Source organism: Rhinoraja longicauda, chromosome 5 (genome assembly GCF_053455715.1).
Source record: "Rhinoraja longicauda isolate Sanriku21f chromosome 5, sRhiLon1.1, whole genome shotgun sequence".
NCBI classification, from domain to species: domain Eukaryota; kingdom Metazoa; phylum Chordata; class Chondrichthyes; order Rajiformes; family Arhynchobatidae; genus Rhinoraja; species Rhinoraja longicauda.
Window position 1 is genome coordinate 32,297,582 of NC_135957.1, and position 24,603 is coordinate 32,322,184.

Consider the following 24,603-nt stretch of genomic DNA (forward strand, 5'->3'; position numbering starts at 1 on the left):
CCTCATATTTTGCGAAGTTAACGGTGGTTGTATGATGTACAGAACTGAGGGGCTAGAAACATTTTATCGTACTAGTCTCTCAATGTTACACTGGCCGTGGCAAGTAAATCTAGTCTGATCTCATTCATTTGAATGAGGCCACCAATTTTTACTTGTATTTTTCTTAAATTTTATTTTAATGTTTTAAAATTGCGCAAATTGAACATAGTACTTCATGATTTGTGTGATGATTATATTTAAATATTTTTCCCACTGTTTCTAAATCACCATGATTATCAGATACATTTCAAAATAGTGGGAAAGGCTTCTTGATAGTACAAACTACCAGGATGAAATCAGGAAGTCTGAGGTAAGGGCCTCTGTTTCTCCCACCTGGCTACCACTCCACCTCTTGGAACAGCTACAGCAGTGAAGCTGACAGCACTAAGCTGAGCCTCCTGTGGGTGGAGTGCACAAGGTGGGATCCAGTTTTTATCCATGTGCTTTTCTCTTGAGGAACATGTGGCATTTTAATAGAATTGTTTGTTTTATCCATCCATGTAATGTAAGAACAGAAAAAGTGAAAAGCACTCAGCATATTACGCTGTAGATAAATAAAACAGAGTTAATATTTCAGATCATCAAAACTTTGAATAGATTGCTCCTAAGAGGAAGGATAGTCAAATTTTATTTTATCCAACCTGGATAGGAATTTAATTATTTTAAAAAGGAACAATTTTCTAATTTTCCTTCATGTCTGTGTTTTCATCTAAATACAGAATTTGGAAGTCAATTTGAGCTCATCAGGATTTGATACTGAGACAGACACATCATCCTTGCACAGATTTTCAGGGTCTGAAAATGATTCTGAAAGTGCCGGTCAAGACAACAGTATTAATTCGTTCAAAAATGCAGGTATGAGATAGTTCTTGTAATATTTTACTATTTCTAGCCTACACTGTATGAGACAGTTGAGATGAAGGTGTTGTCCTTTAATCATGTCTCCTACTATAAGAATATTCTGCTACCTATTCCCATTCTCATGATGTATATGTCCTCGAGTAATCTAGATGGATCTTATCTAACAATTTTGCTTTGCAGTAGATGCAGTGAGAGAGTGTGACATAAGTTGTTGATTCAGTTGTTCTTTCTAAAGAGTTAGCATTTTTAATAATCTGACACCATGATGTTAAAATATAATTTTTCCAGTTAATTTTTTTAAAAGAGCACGTTCTGCTGTGTACCATCTGTTTTAGGTTTCTTCAAGTTTATCCAAATATTGTTGTATTATTTAGTTGGGAGTTATTTTAGAAGTGGGACTTCTTTTGGAGGAGGGGGGGCAAATCAAGAGATGATCAGGTTAATGTACTATCAAAAGTCAATACAGTAAAACTCCCAACGTATTGCAGTATAACGGCAACAAATCAGAAATCCCAATGCTTTGACGTCTAGTTTACTGAGGTTTGATTCCTATGCTCCCTTGAAATTCACCGGTTTACTGAAAATTAATAATCTAACGTGTAACATCTATTTTTATTTAATTAAAAATGTGTTGCAATTAAAAAAGTGACATTCAATTGCTCAGAAAATCTGCTAATCCGGTACCACCAAAATCCGGATTAATGGAATCTTATTGTGAAGCATTACGAATTATTTTGCATTCGTAGCTGCTAAACTGTGTCAGCAGCACGTCAACTTTGCTCGCTGATGAACTTGATGTAAAATAAGACTGCATGCTTCATTGATCCTTCTGAAATCAATTTGGGGGGTGGGGAGGGGGAAGAATGTAGATTTACATCAAACGGCTTTTGATGTAACTGTGTCTTGTGAGCGTAAATTTAATATTGTCAGGACTAATACACCCCAGAAAATTAATGATATAAAAATAACTAAGTGGGCTGTCATGTCGTAGATTTAGCCACATCTGCTTCAACTTTAAACTTTAAAAAATATTTTAATAACCACAAATCCTTAAGTCTTTGAAACTAAAAATTTAATTAAATTTAAATAGAAATAAACACTAAATTAACAAGCCAGTTGATAAGATTTTCAAATAGTTTGTTTTAAATCTGTTTATTTAAATTGTACATTATGTGAGTTTAAAAAAATTAACAACCCTTAGTCTCTAACAGATTCCCACGACTTTCCATTAAAATCTATGGGAAGTTATTCTGTGCATTTCCAGGTTTGGTACAGATTCTTGGAAGAGTTCCTTCTATAAGTAGTGGGTAATTAGCCCAAATTCTCACTCCCTTAATCTCTGAGTTTAATTTGTTGTGTAGCTTGCAGGATCATGTGGAATCATTCAAAGCACTACCAGTATTTCCTTGGAGACACAAGGAACTGCAGATGTTAGAATCTTAAGCAAAAACACAAACAGGATGAGTGAACCAAGTAATGGTGGAGGGAGTGGTCTCTCTGGTCGCGAGTGGGGATGGGAAGATGAGACTGGTGGTGGAATTCCGTTGAATGTGGCGGAAATGTCAGAGACATTGTGTTGGATGCTGGTGGAGTGGAAGGTAAAGACCAGGATAACTCTATCCTTGTTCCGTATGGGAGGGGGAGAGCAAGTGCAGAACTACGGGACACAGAAGAGACGCAGGTGAGGGATCTATCTATGACAGCACGTAGGAAATCATGTTCGCTAAAGAAAATGGATGTCCCACAGTTGAAAGCTTCATCTTGGGATTAGACATGGCAGAAGCGGAGAAAGTGAGAGTAGGGATGGCATCTTTGTAGATGGCAAAGTGGTGGAAGGTGTAGTCCAGATAACTGGGAGTCAGTGGATTTCTAGTCGACATCAGCTTATAATCTGTCCTTTGTAATGGAGATAGAGAAAGGAGAGAAGGGTGTCAAGAGATAGCCCTTTCCCATACCTTGCTGTCCAGGGCCTCTTTCATTGCCAGTGTAAGACCACATACATACTGGAGAACAGTACCTCATATTACACTTCGGTAGTTAACAATCTCATGAAAGGAACATGGAAAAAAAGACACAAAGTCACAAAGTGCAGGCGGAACTCAGTGGGTCAGGCAGCATCTATGGAGAACACGGATAGGTATGTAGGGAGGAACTGCAGATATTGGGTTGGAAAAATTATTCTGACCCAAAACATCCCCTATTTATTTTCTCCAGTGATGCTGCCAAACAAAGATAGTTTTGGGTCAGGATCCTTCTTTAGATGTATGAACATGGAATCCTCCAATTTAGGTAACTAATCAAGAATCTCTCACCCCCCCCCAACTTTTTCCCCCCTTCCCTGTGCCCCACTTGCATGCACACACATTTCTCCCACTATCCTTCCTTCTTTTCCCTTCTCACCCACCCCTATCCCCTTCTCCCTCCATCCCTTCTCTGGCTTCTCTTGGCCTCAGAATTCATGCATCTTCTCTGCTTAACGCACAGCCTTTTGTCTCCTTTTCATCTTTTCATCTATGCCAGATCAAACCGGTCCTCACCTGTATCCACTTATCACTTACCTGGATTTGTCCCACCATCACCTCTCTTCCAGCTTTCTTTTCCCCATTGCAATCCGTTTATAGAAGTGTCCCGGCCCAAAACATTGCCTATTCATATTTGTCAGAGATGTTGCTTGACCCATTGAGTTACTCCAGTACTTTGTGTTTTTTTGCTCTGAATTTCCCTCTTTGCACAAATGTTTTCCAATCCTAGAGTTGCTGTCAGTTACAAGAAGCACTGAGAGTGAATGATGGTAGTGTTGCTATCATTAGTAGCTCAGTCTTCCACACAGACAATTTCCAATATAACCTGGCTGTTTAATTAAGTGGGGTAAATGGATGGACGAAGAAACATAGAGTAAGATGAATTCTACGTTGTTGTTGTGCACAAAACAAATTGCTGGAGGATCAGGCAGCATCCATGGCGAGAAAGGGACAGGTGACATTTTGGGTCTGGACCCGTCCTCTATCTGAAGCATCTTGTATTTTGCTCAAGATTCCAGCATCTGCAGTATCTTGTGTTTCCAATGTTATTTTTTCTGTGGGACAGGAGAATGATAATTGAATCAGTAAGTTCATAATGCATACAATGTGCTTTTATTATGTTGGAGTACAAGACAGTTGGTGCCCCATCACGAGGCATGATAAGATAGATAATGTTATCTTGAATTGTGCTGTTCACAGTTTCACCTGTGGCGTGGTATTGAGGGCAACCATCATCTTTTCATAAAGGTAGTGAAGAATTGTGAGGGAAGATGCAATGGAGAGAAAATATTATTTTATGTTTTCAAAAAGTACATAAATATTCTCATGCATTTCTTTGTTAGAGGACGAAACAACACCTGTACTATCCGGATCTGTTGATGGCAGCCTATATGCTGTACGTGCTGCACATAGTAAGAGATTACTGATGTCTATGCCTATGACGCTGGCATTTTGTTATTTGGCACTGTTGTGGCTTAGAGAATCAATTACTCTTTCCGATCTCCTACAGTAAGTCAATGAGAGTAACCTTTCGTATTATTATTTCAATGTATTAAATGTTTCACATTAATAGGTAAATGTTGAGGTTTTGTAAAGTAATGGATCATGCGTATTTATTCTCTGTATAAAATACACTTTTTCTAAGGACAAATGCAATACAAAAGGTATAATTCTGCTCGGAAAATGCAATTATGTTTCAACTGAATTGTTTTTGTACGATCTCAAAAGCCGAATTTACTTTTGCAAATGTGTATATTTCCATAATCTTCTGACATTTTACAGTGTGATAGTCACGTGCAACACAATTATTCTCAGTGGGTGCATAGAAGTACATCTGCTTGCAAAAGCAAATTTCTCTTCTTTTTAAACTCCACTGTACCTAGCTGAGTCAAAGTCTCTAGTGTGACAGATTAATGGAATTTTATTCAATTAATTTGTCATACCAAGGACTTTGGCATGTAATTCTAATGAATACTCCAGTTTTTTAGATGTTGCACAATAAACTATTGCTTTTTCCAGTTATCCTGGTATGTGTAAAGGGAACATGGGGAAATAAACCACATAGTTTTCTAAGGAGCAGGGGACTGCAGCCATGAAATTCCAGTTCCCAGTGAGCTAGAATCTACATCATTAGATTTCTGAATTGTCAGATTCGAGTTTACTGTTGTAGTAATGGGGCAACATCAGTGGCAAATCTTTGTGCAGAGCCTACATTGTATGACTTTTACCACTAGACCCAACTACTCAATGCTCTCCTTGCTGCCTTCCATTTTGGATCCTCTCAAATAGAGCATCTGAATCCTTGTTGACTAATGTCCATACTTGTAGTTTCTGATCATACACTGAGTCCCAGTTAAAAAAAGCCTTGATTTTTCAAATGCTTATTGCTGTTTTCAAGCTGCCAAGTGATTTGGGCTTTGGCATATTTTATTCATAAAACCATTGGGTGAAAGGCTCCGATCCATTGCACGAAATGTGGTATCTTTGTCTTTCAGGGAGTTGGTAAAGATCACTGTGACTGAAAATAACCAGAACCTGCTATTTTGGTCAGGGGCTTCCAAGGTCACTCAACCCAATGTGATTGAAAGCCATTTTACTATGGCCATTGGCTACTGGTCTTGCTCAGTTACTCCACAAGAGCACATTTGTTTTTTCATTTATTTTGATTAGAGAGTTTTCTCTTTGGGTCCAAATTTTCAAGTTGAACTATGTTTTGTGACTGGATTTGCTACTTCCTTAACTCCCTCCTTTGTAAATTAGGCATTAATTTGATTAACTGTTCAGGCCTGGATTTTGGTGTTTGAAAATTGAAGGACATTTTTTTTAAGGGCCTGGAAAACTTTTGCCCTTTTAAGCAGCTTGCAATGCCAATGAAATCAGTTCTGCCATATTTTTAGTGAAATAAACATTTATTGGGGGACAATAACTTCTGTGCCATTCTGAAATTTAATTTAACTTTTAAATTTTTTTTCAACGTGCATTGTTTCCTAAATAATAGGTTTGTTTCAGAGCTGCAGTTACCATATATAAATGCTTTCCAGTATTTTCCTGAGGAGATGAAACTTTATGGACCAGACATCCGCGTCTTTCAAGTACAGGTAAAGACAAACATCTTCCTAAACAGAAAAAAAGTGCTGCTAATGCTAAGGCGATGTTCCAAAAGTAGATCACACATTATAGCCTTGTCAGCTTGCTGCACACTACCTTATGTCTGGTAGAGTATCCCTATTACAAGAAAAGTGTTGGATTTCAGTCCCTGTTTTTTTGCGTGTGATTAGAAGATTTGTTCTAACTGGTCTGGGCAGTACTACAATTATATATGGATAAAGATTATAGTAAATAAATGGTGCAATGGTTGTCCACTGAAAATACATGCGATACACAAAACCAGAGGTCTTTATGGACAGCAGTTGCTCTTTTAAGAATTCAGGGTTTCGTGTTTGGATTTTGTAGTAAAATATATATCACAAAAATGTGTTGGGTTATTTTGATTTAAAGATACTGGACATTTTTCAAGTTCAGTAAAAAGTTCAGTATGACTATTGGACCATTTTAAAGAAAAGGAATGACTTGCATAATAAATGCATATTAAACATGAAAGTATGCTATGCAATGGAGTTTGAGGAATTTTGAGTCTAATATGTTTTAGATCCTGGACCATTCATTACATCTCCCAATGTACTGTATTGCAGCCCCTACATTGTTTTTACCTGGACTTTCTCTGCAGATGAACACTATATTTTGAATTTACCTTTCTGTTTGTTCTACCTGTTGTGCTTGTGTATGGTTTAATTATACTTGTGTATGGTATGACATGCATGGAGAGCTTGCAAAATAAAGATTTTCTCTGCATGTACACTTGACTCTAATAAACCAATAACAGCCCAATTACCATAAATATGTTTTTGGAAAATAAGGATCAAACAGCAGAAATCACAGGTATGTCTATTTGAAGTTAAATGACATGGTTAACCACACTATCCTCTTACAATGCTTCTCCATCACCATCTGACTGGGTGGGATAGCACTCATTTAATTTTGTATTTGTCGCAGTCAGATAATTATCAATAATAGCTTCTCTTCCCATGCCTAAAGTATGACCTAGACTGATTTTCCAGTGAGTAGGTGAGAGATAGATGCTTTTCAAAATCCTACATCTATTATGCTTATTAGGTGACCCTCTATGGTACTCATAGTATATTTTTCTGAGGAGCAGTTCATAACACAGTGAAATCTCCATTTCACATTACAGCCATCTTGGAAACCAACAGTGGTTTTGAATGGACAGGTTTCAAAAGTGAAATATAAAAGGAAATTTTACAAATTAATGGGAATGAAAAGGGAGATTAAAAGCCATGTGATTATTTTGAATACCTAATTGCTTGAGTATAGTTCTGTCATTGGTTTGAATTCCAAGTTCCTTTGTCTACACATGCTCTTGTGTGGATTAAATAGCAGTAACTATAATTAATGTTCGCAGCTACAAAAGTCCTATTGTTGATTACCCTTCTATGTGGTTCTTCAGAATACTTTTTCAATATTGCTGTTGTTATGCTTATTTAAGATTCTTTTATGTTTTTATATGTTGCAGTCCATTCCATCTTATAATGAGATCCAAAGGAAAATGCGCCAACTTGCTGAATTTTTGGATTTGCCTCATTTTCCTGAAATAACTGAGAAATGTTTCCTCCATCCAAATTTGCTCTGTATCAAATATTTGTTAGAAGCAAACTTGCCAGGTAAACCATTGCAAAATACTTAAAACTAGTATAGCTGAAAACAACAGTGAAAGTCGTTATTTCAGCTATATCTAAATTGGAAGCATGATATACTAACTGAAATATTACTTAAGTTGGGTGAGGGGGGTAGGGGAAGAGAGGCAGGAATGCAAATAAATGTATGTGTCCAGAGTTCTCAACTGAAATAGGAAGAGAGGTGGCATTATTGATTTTAAACAAGTTACAACTGAGGCAAGACATGTTAGAAAGGTTGTCAAAGGATGTTTTGTGATTTGAACTAAAGAACAAAAAAGGAGCGAACACACTGTTGGAAATATTTTATAGACTTGCAAACTGAAGTAGATAGAAGAGCAAATTTGTAGGAATATTTCCGGTAAATAAGTCAACAAAAACAGAGTATTTCAATTACCACAAACATTAATGGGGCAGTAAGACATTAGGAAGATATTTGAGACCACAGAATTTCTGAATTGCATTAACTTCCATTCCATCCTGTGGTCCATCCTGTATTAACTTCCTCATATAAAATATTATTCTGTTGGTAAAGCACCAAAGGAATTTTTCAAAGCTAAAAAATGGTAAATTCTTGAGTGGCAAGTCAATCACCCGATCTTAACCCAATTGAGCATGCCTTTTATATCCTGAAGAGAAAACTGAAATGTGACTTGCCCCCAAAACAAGCATAAGCTAAAGATGGCTGCAATAGAGCGTCACCAGAGAAGACTCCCAGCAACTGGTGATGTCCATGAATCGCAGATTACAAACAGTCATTACATGCAAAGGATATGCAACAAAATATTAAACATAACTACTTTCATTTACATGACATTGCTGTGTCCCAAACATTATGGTGCCCTGAAATGGGGAGGACTATGTATAAACACTGCTGTAATTTCTACATGGCGAAACCAAAATGTATAAAAATGGCCTTTATTAAAATCTGACAATGTGCACTGCACTTTAACAACGTGTGATTTTTTTTCTATTACAAATCTCAAATTATGGAGCACAGAGGCAAATAAATAAATGATGGGTCTTTGTCCCAAACATTATGGAGGGCACTGTATGTCATCTCTTAAAAGAGTATATATTTGTGCTTTGCAGGACACATGATGAGACATTCCACATAGCAATAATTATGTAAGGGAGTAAATCTCTTCGTTTTCCACACCATTAATTCATTGAAATTGTGACTACCAGAATATTCACTAACATAATATTAATCTAACTTTGCAGTGAGCACCGCTTATTCAATCAGTCTATTTTGTTTAGTTCAAACTGTAAAGAATAGTTAACACCAGCCATTTCACGTTTACTGTATGTCCATTGATGTTCACAATCATTAATACTGTTTGACTATCATAAATTGTTAACTTAATCAAGCTGGTCTGGCAATGCATATTATGAAGATGAAAATGAATCTTACCACATATTAACGTTTAGTTATAAACATTGAATTAAACTGGAATGGCTGATGTATGAGGTGGGGTTGTTGACACAAACTGGCTTTACAAGGATAAAGTTAACGGAAAATATGGACAGTTTCATATGTAGTTTTAAGAATTCCTTCCAATTAAAGTAAGTTTTTTTTTTATTGGTTTCCTCAAACCAGAAAGCATGCATATTTGGACACAAAGATTGGTGAAGAAAATGGGCATTGGTGAGGTGGACTACCTGACCTTTAATCCATCGTCTAGAAGGGCAAAATCTATCAATTATGAAATTCAGGCTGCAGCAGTGATAGTGATTACCCTGAAACTGCTGTTTGTGCTTGATGACAAGCATGAATGGTAAGTCATTTAATGCCTATTATAAACTATTGTAAAGGTTGCAAAGGAGTTAAAGTGTTGTACTTAAATGCGTGTAGTATAAAAAATAAAGTGGATGAGCTTGAGGCTCAGTTAGTCATGGGCAAGTATGATGTTGTAGGGATCACTGAGACATGGCTACAAGAGGACCAGGGCTGGGAACTGAATATTCAGGGGTACACAACGTATAGAAAAGACAGACAGGTGGGCAGAGGGGGTGGGGTTGCTCTGATGGTAAGGAATGATATTCATTCCCTTGCAAGGGGTGACATAGAATCAGGAGATGTTGAATTAGTATGGATAGAAATGAGAAATTGTAAGGGTAAAAAGACCCTAATGGGAGTTATCTATAGGCCCCCAAACAGTAGCCTCGACATAGGGTGCAAGTTGAATCAGGAGATAAAATTGGCGTGTCAAAAATGTAATGCTATGGTGGTTATGGGAGATTTCAACATGCAGGTAGACTGGGAAAATCAGGTTGGAAATGGACCCCAGGAAAGAGAGTTTGTAGAGTGCCTTCGAGATGGATTCTTAGAACAGCTTGTACTGGAGCCTACCAGGGAGAAGGCAATTCTGGATTTAGTGTTGTGTAATGATCCTGATCTGATAAGGGGACTAGAGGTAAAAGAGCCATTAGGAGGCAGTGATCACAGCATGATAAGTTTTACTCTGCAAATGGAAAGGCAGAAGGGAAAATCGGATGTGTCAGTATTACAGTATAGCAAAGGGGATTACAGAGGCATGAGGCAGGAGCTGGCCAAAATTGACTGGAAGGAGGCCCTAGCAGGGAAGACGGTAGAACAGCAATGGCAGGTATTCCTGGGAATAATGCAGAGGTTGCAGGATCAATTTATTCCAAAGAGGTGGAAAGACTCTAAGGGGAGTAAGAGACACCTGTGGCTGACAAGGGAAGTCAGGGACAGCATAAAAATTAAGGAGAAGAAGTATAACATAGCAAAGAAGAGTGGGAAGACAGAGGATTGGGACTCTTTTAAAGAGCAACAAAAGTTAACTAAAAAAGCAATACGGGGAGAAAAGATGAGGTACGAGGGTAAACTAGCCAATAATATAAAGGAGGATAGCAAAAGTTTTTTTAGGTACGTGAAGAGGAAAAAAATAGTCAAGGCAAATGTGGGTCCCTTGAAGACAGAAGCAGGGGAATTTATTATGGGGAACAAAGAAATGGCAGACGAGTTAAACCGTTACTTTGGATCTGTCTTCACTGAGGAAGATACACACAATCTCCCAAATGTTCTAGGGGCCGGAGAACCTAGGGTGATGGAGGAACTGAAGGAAATCCACATTAGGCAGGAAATGGTTTTGGGTAGACTGATGGGACTGAAGGCTGATAAATCCCCAGGGCCTGATGGTCTGCATCCCAGGGTACTTAAGGAGGTGGCTCTAGAAATAGTGGAAGCATTGGAGATCATTTTTCAATGTTCTATAGATTCAGGAACAGTTCCTGTGGATTGGAGGATAGCAAATGTTATCCCACTTTTTAAGAAAGGAGGGAGAGAGAAAACGGGTAATTATAGACCAGTTAGTCTGACATCAGTGGTGGGGAAGATGCTGGAGTCAATTATAAAAGACGAAATTGCTGAGCATTTGGATAGCAGTAACAGGATCATTCCGAGTCAGCATGGATTTACGAAGGGGAAATCATGCTTGACAAATCTACTGGAATTTTTTGAGGATGTAACTAGGAAAATTGACGGGAGAGTCAGTGGATGTGGTGTACCTCGACTTTCAGAAAGCCTTCGAAAAGGTCCCACATAGGAGATTAGTGGGCAAAATTAGGGCACATGGTATTGGGGGTAGGGTACTGACATGGATAGAAAATTGGTTGACAGACAGAAAGCAAAGAGTGGGGATAAATGGGTCCCTTTCGGAATGGCAGGCAGTGACCAGTGGGGTACCGCAAGGTTCGGTGCTGGGACCCCAGCTATTTACGATATACATTAATGACTTAGACGAAGGGATTAAAAGTACCATTAGCAAATTTGCAGATGATACTAAGCTGGGGGGTAGTGTGAATTGTGAGGAAGATGCAATAAGGCTGCAGGGTGACTTGGACATGTTGTGTGAGTGGGCGGATACATGGCAGATGCAGTTTAATGTAGATAAGTGTGAGGTTATTCACTTTGGAAGTAAGAATAGAAAGGCAGATTATTATCTGAATGGTGTCAAGTTAGGAGGAGGGGGAGTTCAACGAGATCTGGGTGTCCTAGTGCATCAGTCAATGAAAGGAAGCATGCAGGTACAGCAGGCAGTGAAGAAAGCCAATGGAATGTTGGCCTTCGTAACAAGAGGAGTTGAGTATAGGAGCAAAGAGGTCCTTCTACAGTTGTACCGGGCCCTGGTGAGACCGCACCTGGAGTACTGTGTGCAGTTTTGGTCTCCAAATTTGAGGAAGGATATTCTTGCTATGGAGGGCGTGCAGCGTAGGTTCACTAGGTTAATTCCCGGAATGGCGGGACTGTCGTATGTTGAAAGGCTGGAGCGATTGGGCTTGTATACACTGGAATTTAGAAGGATGAGGGGGGATCTTATTGAAACATATAAGATAATTAGGGGATTGGACACATTAGAGGCAGGAAACATGTTCCCAATGTTGGGGGAGTCCAGAACAAGGGGCCACAGTTTAGGAATAAGGGGTAGGCCATTTAGAACGGAGATGAGGAAGAACTTTTTCAGTCAGAGAGTGGTGAAGGTGTGGAATTCTCTGCCTCAGAAGGCAGTGGAGGCCAGTTCGTTGGATGCTTTCAAGAGAGAGCTGGATAGAGCTCTTAAGGATAGCGGAGTGAGGGGGTATGGGGAGAAGGCAGGAACGGGGTACTGATTGAGAGTGATCAGCCATGATCGCATTGAATGGCGGTGCTGGCTCGAAGGGCTGAATGGCCTACTCCTGCACCTATTGTCTATTGTCTATTGTCTATTGACTGATTTTTAAAAGACTGTCTTGTAATTTTGTCCCATTTAACAGGTTGCAATCTAACAGAGCAGAGGAGCTAAACAAGCAAAACCATGGAGGTATTTTGTACTGTTTGTTGTAAAATATGTACATTCTTTCCAGTGGTCAGGAGTGATCTGCCATACTTTTCTTTTTGGTTTTATATTCTGGTCAGTGGATAGTATAGTGCATAGGAAGGCAATTGACTCATTAAATCTAGATTGATCTCTTTAAAGAGCAATCCATCTGCTGCAAGCATGTTTTTCATTTAATGTACCAATGATGCTATAGTGGTTCAAAATAAAATCGGAATGTTAAAAAACATAGTTAATTGTGGCAAAATTTTCAATACAACAGTTTTATTTCTTTCATGGCTTGTTTTCTGGTTAGGCATTAAGCATTTTCGGTTCAGCAAATGGTATAAAGTAATGAAAAGCTGTTTGGATGAAAGTGAAAAGAAAGCGGAAGAGCAGAAAGCCAGGTACATAATCAATTATTGCTTTCATAGAAAAAATGCTGAACAGTTCATTTGTTTATGAGAAAATTCAGTTTTTTAAATAACATTGTGTTCTAATTTCTGATCTGTGTGTTATGCAATTGGATTACATGCTTGTAAGCACGCTAACAATTAGGTCAAAAATTACCAAAGTTGAATGGATGAGGTTATAATTGTTTTTTAAAAATTAGGAAGAAAGTGGGAGATTGGAGAGATGGTTTCACAGGTAAGATATATAAAACTAGAAGTTCTGTCAATGCATGCAGAATGAAAAGGACACCAGAGATGGGACTTAGATGTGGGAGGGGGCATAAACCTAGAAACTGGCAGAGGTTTTATTTTTGCTCTTTTGAATTATCCAGTATCCTCAGTTATGTGAATAAATTTATAATCATTTGTAGAAATTCATTCTTCTGTGAAGATTATATCCTTTTCTCTACTTAAAACAAAAATATTCTTTCATAATAGCTGTAGATTATGGGGCTCTAGTCTTGCATTCTTCCTCAGCCAGTTAATTTCATTGGTCTAATGACCTAATCAGAGGAATCATTAGGATGCAATCATTCTGAAGGCACCCTTGAAAGATTCCATTCCTGTTAACATCAATCAAAACTTACGTTCATGTCCATCTGCCGTGACCAAATGAAGCATTTTACAAACAAATTAGTATTTTTAAGGTGTAGTCACAGAACTGGTATAGAATTATGGTGTGGCCAATTTGCAAAATGCATGGTTCCAAAATTGTCAATGAGATAATGACCCCACACCCCAACCTGTTGATGTTGGCTGAAGAACATGGGGGATAATTTCCAGTTACTCTTCGAAGTTTTGCCATGAATTCATTTTGAACCAGGATCTCTATTGAGTATCGCAGTCGAATGTGGGAACTTCCAATTCTCTTAGTTCTGTGCCAGAACATGCACATAATAAAAACCATGTCAGAGCAGGACCTTTGTGTTGTACGTTTCTGACAAACAGTAGCATTTGCTTGTGTGTGTGAAGGTGTTACTGTTTTATTTTCAATAGTTTTAAATTACTTTCTTTTTGTCAACTTCAGTCTTAGGCTTCAGGTGGCACTGAATCATTCAGTCTTGAATAATGCGTTGCCTAACAGTGATGATGTGTTGCTGTTGCCTTATGAGATTGTGCTGTTACATGTTGCAGGAGCGTTTTGGTTATTAGATGATTACAGCCTTTGCTGTCTTTGCACTGGGCACAGTTTAATATCTTGACCAAAGAATCAGTCTTAAGTCTAGTGTGCTTCACGTAAATCTTTGTAGGATGGAAGGTCTTCCTTTAAAGCTCAAGTTTTAGAATTAAGGTTACATTGATCAGTCTTTCTATCAGCAGGACTAAATTTTGTAGAATCGAAGAGTGGTTATTGTGTAGAAGAAGGCCACTTAACCCATGTCTTTGTAGACTTGCATATTTTTGTCTGCCGTGTACTTGACTTTGAAGACCTCAGTGGAACCCGCCTTCACCATGTCGGCCAGTATATTCCTGGTACCAATCACATGCTGTGTAAAGCCGTTGCTCATCTAACCCATAATTCATCAATGCATTAACTTGTGAAAACATCGAGAGCAAGAGAAGACACTTCCCTTTTATTTCATGCTGGTCATGTCCAGTGCCTAACCCATCCACTGAGGAGCACAGCTTCCACTATCAACTCTGTTCAGATCCCTCATCATTTTAAATACTTCCATCAAATCCCCCCCTTTGTATTCTCTTTAAAGCAAAAGTCCAGTATCTCTAATTTAGTTTAGTTTTAGTTGATTTTAGAGATACTGCGCGGAAACAGCCTTTCGGTCCACTGAGCCCACACTGACCAGCGATCCCCACACATTAACAATATCCTACACTAGGGACAATTTTTGTTTTTACATTTATACCGTCAATTAGCTTACGAACCTGTATGACCTTGTAATGTGGGAGGAAACCGAAATCTATACAGACAAGCACCCGTAGCCAGGATCAAACCCGGGTTTCTGGCACTAATTGCTATAAGGCAGCAACTATACCGCTGCTCCACCGTGCCACTCTATCACTTTTTAATTGCAGTCCCTCATCCAGGAAAGATAACAAATCTTTTCTGGACCCTCTTTAATGCTTTCGCATCCTTCCTATAACGTAGAATTGAATACCATATTGAGTTAATTTGAAGGAATTGCTAACTTATCTGCATGATCCATCACCAGGATGGGAATTCTAAAAGAGAAAGAGTTCATAGAAGGAGTCACCTTTGCAAGGAATGAGGTGGAATCATACCCCTTTGCCCTGAACCAGGCACAGAAGTGGACACTCAAATGCATGATTGGACATTAGGGCAGCATGGTGAATCTCTAGCAAAAGAATCAGAGAGGTCGATCCTTTATCTGTCACAGCAAAAGTACCAGGTCTTAACTGCAGTTTGTCAGGACGTATGGTCTTTCGAGAAGAATCCTTGTTCTCCGTGGTGAACTGCCTACCAACAGGTTGGGTAGCGATTCTATGTTTTAAGTGATTATTTTCGCAGACCTTTATGTTAAGATTTTCCTGCTTGATACAATACTTGGATCTGTGTGTGTACACATCAACTTTGCAGTAGCAATCTAAAGCATCAGCATCAAAGAGGAATGACCTCTTTGCTCAGGCATGACACACGCATAGACACGAGATTCACATTACTCATGTCTGTTTGAATGCACTGATCCCATTGAGTGATCAACTTTTGTACTTCATTTGTCCAATGCATCTTTTTTGAAATTATTGTATGAATGCATTCTGGACCATTGATATGATCTTGCCCAGTGATTGAGTTACATGTTGACTTCAGCATAGAGAAACTGGGGAAGATTTATATAAATGTAACGGGTGTTTCATTGAAATAGTATGTATTTTTTGCTGACGGGGCACATTTGAGTGCCATCATTAGTGAAGAAAATTTAGATCAAGAAATTGGACATGCATGTCTAAAAATCATGCTAAGATATATGTTTTGTTTTACAGGTACCTGTGGAAGTGTGAAAAACCACTTTTTTCCATAAAGAACAAAGCAGTAGTCCACAAAAGGAAACGTAGGTGGATTTATTTCCTCAGTGAAGATAGACACACAATGCTGGAGTAACTCAGCGGGACAGGCAGCATCTATAGAAAGAAGGAATGGGTGATATTTCGGGTCGAGACCCTTCTTCATTGTTACTTATGGACATTTTTTTCTTTTGAAAAATGATCTTGGCTTCTGTAAATTTTCAAATATTTCTTAATCAGTTCAATACACAGTCTGATCAATTCACTGGAGAAAATATAAATATTTGGTTATGGGATCTAAAGATGCAAGGAAAGTCATGCCCTGTTCACCTAGAGGAAGTGACTTTACCTGTGCTAAATTTCCAATAGCTAATGTGCCTATTTAAATTCTGTGTGCTCAGTGGATTGGAGCTCAGATATAATATGTTATGACCCCTACAAAAGATTTCTAGATTCTGGCAAAATATTTCTGAATTGATAATTAGTTTTGCTAAATGGTATTATGAATGATGACCAGTCATCAAATAAGTTGTAGAAATAGAGTTGGAAAGGAAATAGAAGCATAAAATACCAGGGCAAGCTGGAGCGCACAGGAGTGCGAGGGGGTCGGGGAGGGGGAGGGGGTCGGGGAGAGTGAGGTGGGGAGGGGGGAGGGGAGAGTGGGGGTGGGGGGAGGTGGGCGTGGGGGAACAGTGGGGGTGGGGGAAGGGATACAATGGGGGGCAGGAGAGAGTGGGGGTGGGGAGGAGGGGAGAGTAGGGGAGGGGAGGGAGGTGGGGGTCAGGAGAGGGGGAGGGGGGGAATAGGGGTGGGGAGGGGGGAATAGGGGTGGAGGCGGGGGTGGGGTAAAGGGGATGGAGTGGGTCTGGGGGAGATGGGGGGGATAAGGGGGATTGAATGGGGGGGGTTGAGGGTGCTACACCAATGCAGGAGAGGCTTTGAGTCTAGGACTCACTCAGTGATGACACACTCTCCCCTTCCCTGTTCCCCTACCACGAGGAATGGGCCCAACGGGTCCACTTGGTCTAGTTATTATCATTATTAAACATTCAACAAGCAAATCAGATAAAAGGTCTTCAATCTAAAAAGTTAACTCTATTTTTCTTTCCACAGAAGTTGCCTGGCCTGCTGCTTCTGTAGCATTTTCTGTTTTATATCTGATTTTTGCCATTTGCAGATTTTTTTTCATTTTCATTAGTTGGAAATTAATATAAGACAAAGTAACTGTTAGAAAAAGATACTAGTTGAATGCTGTTGAGAAGATGATTGTAAATAAATAGCATGCATTGATTCATGTTATTTCTGCATGAAGTTAATGAGAAAAATTTGAAAAATTGCAGGTTCAATTGAGAAATAATCAGAAATTCACTGCAGTGATATTACAATCCATTTGGACATACAAAACAACTTAATTAATCGGGAGGTAGACACAAAATGCTAGAGTAATTCAGTGGGTCAGGCAGTATCTCGGGAGAGAAGGAATGGGTGACGCTTCGGGTTGAGACCCTTCTCCAGTCTGAAGAAGGGTCTCGACCCGAAACGTCACCCATTCCTTCTCTCCCGAGATGCTGCCTGATCTGCTGAGTTACTCCAGCATTTTGTTCTACCTTCGATTTTAACCAGCATCTGCAGTTTTTTTCCTACTCCTATTAATTAATCGGAAATTAGTGTGAGATTATAATCATCAGATTAAACAAATTATGAATAATCAGGAATGCAAGGAATTTTGTCAAAATTTAAAGCAGAGTAGTTGGATTACCAAATATATGGGTAGTTTACTGAAATGTATGGTTTTACTGTTGGCCAGATACTGTTAGAAATTTCAGCCCAACAGTGGTAATAGGGAGTAGAATTAGGCTCCTATCCACTCTAGCCAGGCCTTTCACTATTCTGTACGTTTCAATGACATTCCCCCTCATTCTTCTAAAAGTCCAGTGCCATTAAATGCTCATCATATGTTCACCCACTCATTCCTGGGATCATTCTTGTAAACCTCCTCTGGACCCTTTGATTGGGGAAGGGAAAAATGACATTTTTAAAATTATTAGTTCATTCGTCTTGCTAGGGACATTCTTTAGGTTGTATGGTAAATTAAAGGCATGATGTAATATAACTGATTTGAAGTTTTTTTTTAAACAGTTTTCAACACAATAACGAAGGAGCTACTGCCTCCTAGATTTTCTTTACCAGGCACAGGCACTACTTGATATCTTGCCAGTTAACTGAACACAAGTGGTGAACACAGATGTTGTAATACACAAAGAAAGGCTCCAGAACTTCAGTAGAACTGTTATCTACAGCTAATATCCATATACAAGTTGTTATCAATAGTCCATTCGCAAAATAACAATCAAGAAAGGGTAAACTAAATGATTTATCCATCAACTCCAAGACTGCAATCTCTCCAAACAAACTCTTACTTAAAAGGGCAGAGAGCTGAAGCTGACATTTATGCCCCAGTTGATGTTCTGGTTAAACATTGAATGAACTGGTGAGCAATGTTGTTCAGACATGTCATGCAGTATAATTTCTCAGCAGCCATTGGAAGGAGCTGATCAGTCATTGGAGGATGCATTGGAAACTGATGTGAGATGGCAGAGAGGCCATTGACACCATGTTGAACTGAAAATTGATTTCATAATCTCAAAATTAGCTAATATTGAGACGCTAATGCTTATAAAAGAAATTGTAGACTTGCCACCTTCTAATTTGATTTTATACTTCTTTAATTCTAGGCATTATCCACAGTCTTACGAAACAATTTGTTAAACTTACTTCCCAGCCAGCATTGGAAAAAAGAGAACCTTCCAGTTTCTGGTTCCTTTGGAAGGGAAGCTGCCTGGAGAGACAGAGCTTTCATGAAGACAGCCTCAATGGATATGATAATGAAAAAAGTGAGAAGATCATCAATGTCAATCAACGCTACTGGCTCACCTGTCTAAAAATCTGCAATGAGAAGTATGTAATTTTATTCCAAAAACAATGCAATCATTGGAAAATAGTAGTCGCCATATCCTGAATTTAACTTTGAGTTGAAATTGTGAATTATTAATTTACAAAAAACAACATTCAATTTAGTGTCAGACATGTATTTTTAGAGTGCTTAAATATGATTTGACACAATTTTCTTAAACAAGAGCACCAAAGCAGCATGGTATGGTTATATGGTCCTTCCAAACTGTCCTGTAATTCAACCAAAAGATTAACAAAAGGCCTTCAATGGGTAAAAAACATTTTTTTTAAATGAGAGCACATAGCATTGAGGATAACGTACAGGTATGATTTGTGGATTTAAATAACAGCATGTGACATTTTTGATTGGGATGTCATGACCAATGAGGTGTTGCAGGGATCGGAGCTGGCATTCCAGTATGTGAAAATTGTAGGGTCATTCACTGTGATAGAACAAAATGGAAATGTTGATTTTTTTAAATGGAGTGGGATTGAAATGTGTTGATGTTTGGAGATGGGGGGGGCAACCCGAGCCTCCATGCACACAAACCTCTGAATGGTAATGTATAGTGGCAGCAAGCCAATATGTTGACCTTTATTGCAAGAGGATTTGAGTATAAAGATGAAGACATCCTATTACAAATTATACAGCACGAGACCACGCATGGAATACAATTCCAATAGTGGAGGGCAGGAAATATTTGCCAGATTGATTTTTGGAAGAGAGTGGTAGAGGGGATATACTAAGATTTGAGGAATATTTAAGAAGATATCAGTGGACTTGAGTGTATATTCTTAAGACTAGAAGAGGGATTATCTCATTGAAATATATAACATTTTAGCAGGATTGATAGGATTTGAGAGATTGGTGCTTTCAACTGAAGCATCCATCCCCAGACATCACAGAAATAAAATAAGGAGTTAGTCATTCAAGACTGAAACAAGTAATTTCTTCACCCAGATGGTGTTTGGAATGTTCCAACATAAAAAGATCATGGATGTTCTGTCACTGAGCGTTTTCAAGATAGAAATTATAAGACTTTTGATTGATGCAGAGGTGGTGCAGTTAACAGATAATGAGGAGGAAAATCAACTTTGATCTTATTGAATGGCAGAGCAGGCATGTGGTGTCTACTCCTACCTCTGTTTCTTATGATTCCCTAATTGTTCAAAAATCGATTGACCTTGGCTTTAATATAATCAAACAGCCAGTCATCTTAGATATTGGATTCCAAAATTTTGCAGTCCTCTGAGTAAAGCAATTTCTCCTCAAGAAACTAAACAAGCTAAAGTATAATTCAACATTTCCCATATAGCAGGGATAGTAAAATTTCTATAATAGAACAGGAAATGATGGGAAAGCTCAGCAAGTCAAACAGTATCTTTGAAAAGAGAAACAAAATTTATATTTCTCGACTTCAAATGAAAGGACTTTGATCTGAAATACTAAGTTTTATTTTCCGCGGATGCTGCCTGACTTAAAGCTTTCAATTTCTATTTCAGATTTATAATATTAACTTCTTAAAAAAATATGTAGTGAAATTAAAATAGTAGTTATTCTAGTGATTAAAGATATTTAAAAGTGTGTGCTTGATTTATGCTTGGAAACATTTTGGGTAATCCATTTTAGTACTTGCAAAGTTGGTATTTTGTGTCATGTTGCGCATGCTTGACTATATACTCTCTTAGCCTTCTTGTATGGCAGATGAAAAAGTAAACATAGTGTTGAATTACATTGTCTCGTTCACAGGTGCATTTTTCTGGGTAAGTTGAATTTTGCATGAATCATGCACATCTTAGTGTTAATTCTTGCAGTGTAGAGTATTTTTTTCCTGCAAAAATACCTCATTAAGAAATCAAATGACACTTCCGTTTAACGAATAGTATATCTAGGCCTGGCATAATTAACTAATCAAAAATATAAGTGATTGCACCTCCTGCTCACAGATAAATACTTTCATTTAAATGATCAATATTTTAGTGTATGTAAAAATACAATGAGTGGGACAGATATGTACTTCTCTGATAAATATACCTCTTCTATGGTTAGACTTTGAATAATTTCTGTGCATCTCGTATGATGTGTTTAAGGTCGAGAAAGATCAGTTGACACAGTAACAGTTGGTGCAAAGAGTAGTTAAATTACAGTAATATGAGCTTTGTTTCACTGCAACACCTAATTTTGTGCATTCTTGAAAGTTCAAATATACAAGTCAAATATGTTTGAAATTTAGATTTATTCATGTTATTAACATAGCTCAATTTTGTGTAGCTAAATATCATGATACACCTTTTATTTTGCTTATAATGTAGATATTGCACAGTTTACTATTAACTTCCTTTATTGAAATGCTTCCACATTGATAACTTTTACCTGTTGCCTTAACATGTACCATTCAGAATATAGAACAGTACAGCAGAGGAACAGGTCCTTCGGCCCACAATATCTACGCCGGACATAATGCCAAATGAACCTAATCTCCTCCAACTGCGCATAATCCATATCTCTCCATTCTCTGCACATCCATGTGCCTGTCTAAAAAAATCTCCTTTTAAAAAGAACTATTGTATCTGCTTCCCCCACCACCCTATGGCATCGTGTTCCAAGCATTCGCCAGTCTGTTAAAAAAAAAAACGCTCACAAATCTCCTTTAAACCTCCCCATTCTGACCATACACCTTCTTTACTACTCTATTTATGTGTGTTGCTACTTCCAGGGACTTGGACTCCAAAATCTATCTGTACCTCAATGCTGTTAAGGATCTTGCACTAACTGTATATTTCCACTTATATTTAACTTCCCAGTGCAACACCCCACACTTAGTCATATTAAATGGAACGCTTTCTGAAAAAATACTAGAAATGTTTTCCAACTAATAAACAAAGCAAACTTAAAGAAATAAACCAAATGAAGCAGACATTAAATATTAGTTTTCACAACCTCTGGACATCCAAAGCACATTGACATTGACCTGAACATTGTTGTAATGTTATGTAACAGAAAATGCACTAGTCAATTTGCTCATGATGTTGACCGAATGTAGTGATAAATATTGTCCAGAACATCATTCACCTGCTCCTCAAAACATGACTATGGGTTCTCTTATGTCCAGTGCACTCAGATGTTAAAACAACCAATGTATTGAAGATGCACCTGAATCTGTAAACTGGGATTCTCTAATCTTGGTGATAATTGGTTAAGATTCTGAGGCCAGTATTTTGTCTGGTAACCAAATGCTGTTAGGTATGATGTATGCGTTTCATCTTTGGGGTGAAGTCACCTGCTGCCACTGCTTCAAAACAAACAAGATTTAAAATAATGAAAATACCTGTATGCCCCTGTATTCAGCCACAACAGGAGTGATGAGGAATCTGTTTCCAGGTTTGTTGCTGGCATAAACAAACCATTTTGCGTGGGATATTCTTTTTGTAAATTTCTAAAATCGATGTTTGGCATTCTTTTGGTTTGACATCCATGCAAAATCTGTGGTATTGTAGGCACTTAAAATAAATAGAAGTTAGACATAAAATGCTGGAGTCATTCAGCGGGACAGGGAGCATCTCTGGAGTGAAGGAATGGGTGACATTTCGGGTCAAGACCCTTCACTTAAAATAAATGTAGGGAAGAGGTTCAAGACCATTTTTGTCCCTATTCAATTAACATGTACAAATTATGTATGTACAAATGCTTTTAAGTATCTTCACACCTTCTGTCTTTTCATCTCTGGCCTTTGTCCAACCATCTGCCTATCAACCCCCACCCCACCTGACCTATTACTTGCCAGGCTTTGTTCTGTTCCTCCTCTCCTCTTGCTTTCTCTCCCCCTCCTCCAACCCAAAAATAACCAATCTGACGAATGGCCCGACCCAAAACATCACCTATCCAAGCTCTCCAAGGTTGCTGCCTGACCTGCTGAGTTACGGCAGCACTTTGTGTAGTTGTATACTACATTCCATATAATCAACCAGTCTGCCAATTTTCATTTCATCCTCGAACTTGCTGATCTTGCATTTCACATCCAAATCCAAATCATTTATCAGATAGTTATTCTAAAATGTCCTCCCCTCCTCAACTGCAGCCACCAGACAGTTGAGGAAGGGAAGAAATGGTAGAATAACAATCTGATAAGAAGGGTCTCGACCTGAAACATCACCCATTTCTCTCCAGAGATGCTGCCTGTCCCACTGAGTTACTCCAGCATTTTATGTCTATCTTCGGTTTAAACCAGCATCTGCAGATCTTTCTCACACAATCTGATAACCTTGCTAGTTGCACCTAGAAAGTAATTGGTCAAAGAGTGAATTGGTTGTTGTCCATCTTTAGACTAAAACAAATTAATTGGATCGGTTTTGTAAGAAAGGTAAGGGAGATGATAGGCAAATTGTACAGTTTAACCTGGATCTGGTTACAGGTAGTTAAAGAGCCGATTAGGAATAAATGTTTAGTTCATATTTAGTTCTTTCATAATGGATTTTGAATGAAGTAGAGAATTGTTGATCCATGTTTTGAGTAACTAGTGTGGATGGGAGCAATAAGTAATGAGAGGACAAAGACGATGCAATTTTTCTCATTTCTTTTCATTTAGAAGGTTAGGTGAAAAAATAAAATGTTTGAGAAGTTTTTTTTTAAAAAGAATTTCCATAAGATACATAAACAATATTCATAACTGTAATGCAAAGCAGCTGGGTGATTTGCATCTGGATTATCTCACCAAGGTCTTGGGACTCATAATTGTTTGATTAAATATCTGATAAAGCTAAGCTGATCTTCAAAATCCAAATTATGTTTGTATTGTACCCGAGGGACTATCTACAGCAAACTTGCAATCTGTGATGAGCAATTTAATTTGCTTTGGGTAATTTACCAAAATCTCAGAAATGATAGATTGAATTGATATTTATCAGGACTTGAAACTTTTTATTTATTTGAATACATTTATTTAGATAAAAACGAGGACATTAAAGCAGTCATTTTTTTTCCAAAATGGCTTTTCAAAATACCTCCTTTTAACTCTGGGAACTAATTATGAGTCCAGAGCAGATTAGCGGAATAAAAGTCTCCACTTTTTAGTACGAGCATTTTACCTATTTAAAATCAGTTTTTAATGGGTACAGTTTTAAATAATTTTCGAACAGTTTTTGGTGCATTTAGGATTTGGGATGTGATGGTAAAGTGCATACGTTGGTACAGGGGCTGGTGGTAGGATTGGGAGGCAGATTATTCAAATTGAGATGTGCCATTTACAATTGTAATTCCAGAATTTTAAAGAAAAAGCAGTTCTTTTTTGTTTTAAAGTACTCTGCAGAACATATCAAGAACTTTTGAACATTTCCTGATTTATTATTGTTTTTTTCCCCATTCAGGTTCTGCAGACACTTGACCAAGGCTGAAATGAAGCACTTTCCTGGAAGTTACCGATTTGTGCTGAACCTTTTCTCTTTCCTGCTTGGAGTAGAGTTCTCCTCATTATATGATGAAGTTTGTCTGTTGGAACATAAACTTTTTGATATACCAGAAGCACTGAAACCTGGAAAAATAAACAGGAAATTGAAATAACTTGACTCTATGAAGAGAAAATATAGCATACTTCAAACAGCTATTTCATTGACAATTAAGTTTTGAACTGTTTAACTAAAAATTGCTGAAGTTGTATCAATTTTTATTAAAGATTGACTTAAAATTGTATACATAATGAACAGTTACATGTGGGATAAAAAATGTAAATAA

The 24,603-nt window shown here is 38.0% G+C and overlaps 1 protein-coding gene across 1 annotated transcript in view; it reads left to right on the forward strand.

Moving 5' to 3' along the window:
* taf1b (TATA box binding protein (Tbp)-associated factor, RNA polymerase I, B) overlaps nt 1-24,581 on the forward strand; it is a 54,589-nt gene extending 30,008 nt beyond the window's left edge. Inside the window, exons 6-15 of the mRNA XM_078399251.1 lie at nt 759-894; nt 4,265-4,430; nt 5,920-6,019; nt 7,513-7,660; nt 9,273-9,450; nt 12,452-12,498; nt 12,809-12,899; nt 15,903-15,970; nt 18,659-18,881; nt 24,240-24,581. Coding sequence (XP_078255377.1) covers nt 759-894; nt 4,265-4,430; nt 5,920-6,019; nt 7,513-7,660; nt 9,273-9,450; nt 12,452-12,498; nt 12,809-12,899; nt 15,903-15,970; nt 18,659-18,881; nt 24,240-24,432 — 1,350 coding nt within the window. The 3' untranslated portion in view covers nt 24,433-24,581. The remainder of the gene's footprint in view (nt 1-758; nt 895-4,264; nt 4,431-5,919; nt 6,020-7,512; nt 7,661-9,272; nt 9,451-12,451; nt 12,499-12,808; nt 12,900-15,902; nt 15,971-18,658; nt 18,882-24,239) is intronic.
* Nucleotides 24,582-24,603: the final 22 nt, after the last annotated feature.